The 1,507-nt window shown below is 33.4% G+C and overlaps 1 protein-coding gene across 1 annotated transcript; it reads right to left on the reverse strand.

Moving 5' to 3' along the window:
- Positions 1 to 208: 208 nt before the first annotated feature.
- LOC131614730 (uncharacterized) lies at positions 209 to 919 on the reverse strand. Its single transcript, XM_058886288.1, has 2 exons — positions 414 to 919; positions 209 to 236 (listed from the first exon to the last, which is right to left on the reverse strand). The coding sequence occupies exons 1-2, from the start codon at positions 917 to 919 to the stop codon at positions 209 to 211; spliced, it is 534 nt and encodes a 177-aa protein (XP_058742271.1).
- Positions 920 to 1,507: the final 588 nt, after the last annotated feature.

Genomic DNA, 1,507 nt, shown 5'->3' on the forward strand with positions numbered 1-1,507 from the left:
ATAGATTGTTGTTTTCAAGACATTTTACACAGGAGGTAACATTACCCAACTTTTTGAGTTGGGTAGATAAGAATTCACCTTTATTTTATTGGATGAAGATCAAATGACCCGCGTTTCAAATTAAATTTAAAATTTAAAATGGGTTAGGGAAATTTAAAATGCTTGGAGACCAATCTTCATCCAACAATAGGGATCCATTAACACAACATCAACAGGGTTTGGCAACCGGAGATTTACTGCAACAAAAAATCACAGCATATGGCATGTGAATTTACAAACTAAAAACAACTGAATACATACATACCAGTAAACGTTAACACACCAAACTAATCAAACCAAAACAGATAAACAAATTCCACAAGATAGAAAAAAATAAAATAAATAGCATTGACATAAAAATTAAAATTGAGTACCTGGAAGCAGCAGAACCAATGTTGAGATTGTGATGAAGAATCCTATCAGAGGCGGGATTAACATCACCGTCAGACAAGTCCTTCAAACCCTTATCAGTCGCTGCATCTATTAGAGGCGGTGCAGGAGGACGCTCTTGAGACACAATCCTCTGAAAGTAATTCCCATAGATATACTCAAGAGAATATTGATGCTCTTCAGTATACCTCGGAATGTGACCGTGCCATTCCCACACAATATACTCCCCTTCTTCATCCACATGAAATCCAACAGCAATACTACTTTCACGTATCATAACAGTTTCACCAGAATTAGGCTTCAAGGTATGTGCTTTCCCGTTGAAGATTCGGTAAACGACTTCGGATTCAATTCGAGATTCTTCTTGGTAAATTTCATGTAGTCTGTCGTCTTGGAAGGGATGGGGCCTGTCATCTTCAGTTTCGTATTCGAGTCCTTCTTCTTCATCGTCGGAAATGAAATCGTCGATAAGTTTTGTTGTGAGAATCATGAACTTGAAGCCTGCTGATTAGATGGCGGAGGAACATGGTTTCAAGGCGGTTGACGGAGGAGGAAGAGTTGTTTGGAGGAGAGCTCAAGGTGTTTGATCAATATTCTCACTGAAATGAGTGACAGGAATGAAACGGAAACTGGTTTTAAAGGATTTAAGAAACACAACTCAGTTAGATATTTGCAACTATCCCATTTTTTTTATTAATGCCAACTTTTTTTTATTGTTTAATAATTTTAAAACTATTTTGGAAGTTATTATTATATGAATAGTAATTTCACCACTATTTCAAAACTTTTTTTCTATACACATAATTTTACTATATTTTCTGCCATCCTTTTATTAATTAAAAATTTGAATTTATAGAAAATAATTTATTTTAGAAAGATATTATGAGGTACCGTGAATATGTAACTGGTTATTTTAGGAAAATAGCAAAGTTATAGTCATACATAGAAATGCCATAAGCATAATTCCGTTAGTGTAAAAAATATTTATTGAGTTTAATTTTTTTATATGGTAAGTGAATATTTTAAAATTAATTTATAACGTTGCTAAAGGTAAAATCATAATATTCTGACATATTTT

The sequence above is a fragment of the Vicia villosa genome, linkage group LG6 (genome assembly GCF_029867415.1).
Source record: "Vicia villosa cultivar HV-30 ecotype Madison, WI linkage group LG6, Vvil1.0, whole genome shotgun sequence".
NCBI lineage: Eukaryota > Viridiplantae > Streptophyta > Magnoliopsida > Fabales > Fabaceae > Vicia > Vicia villosa.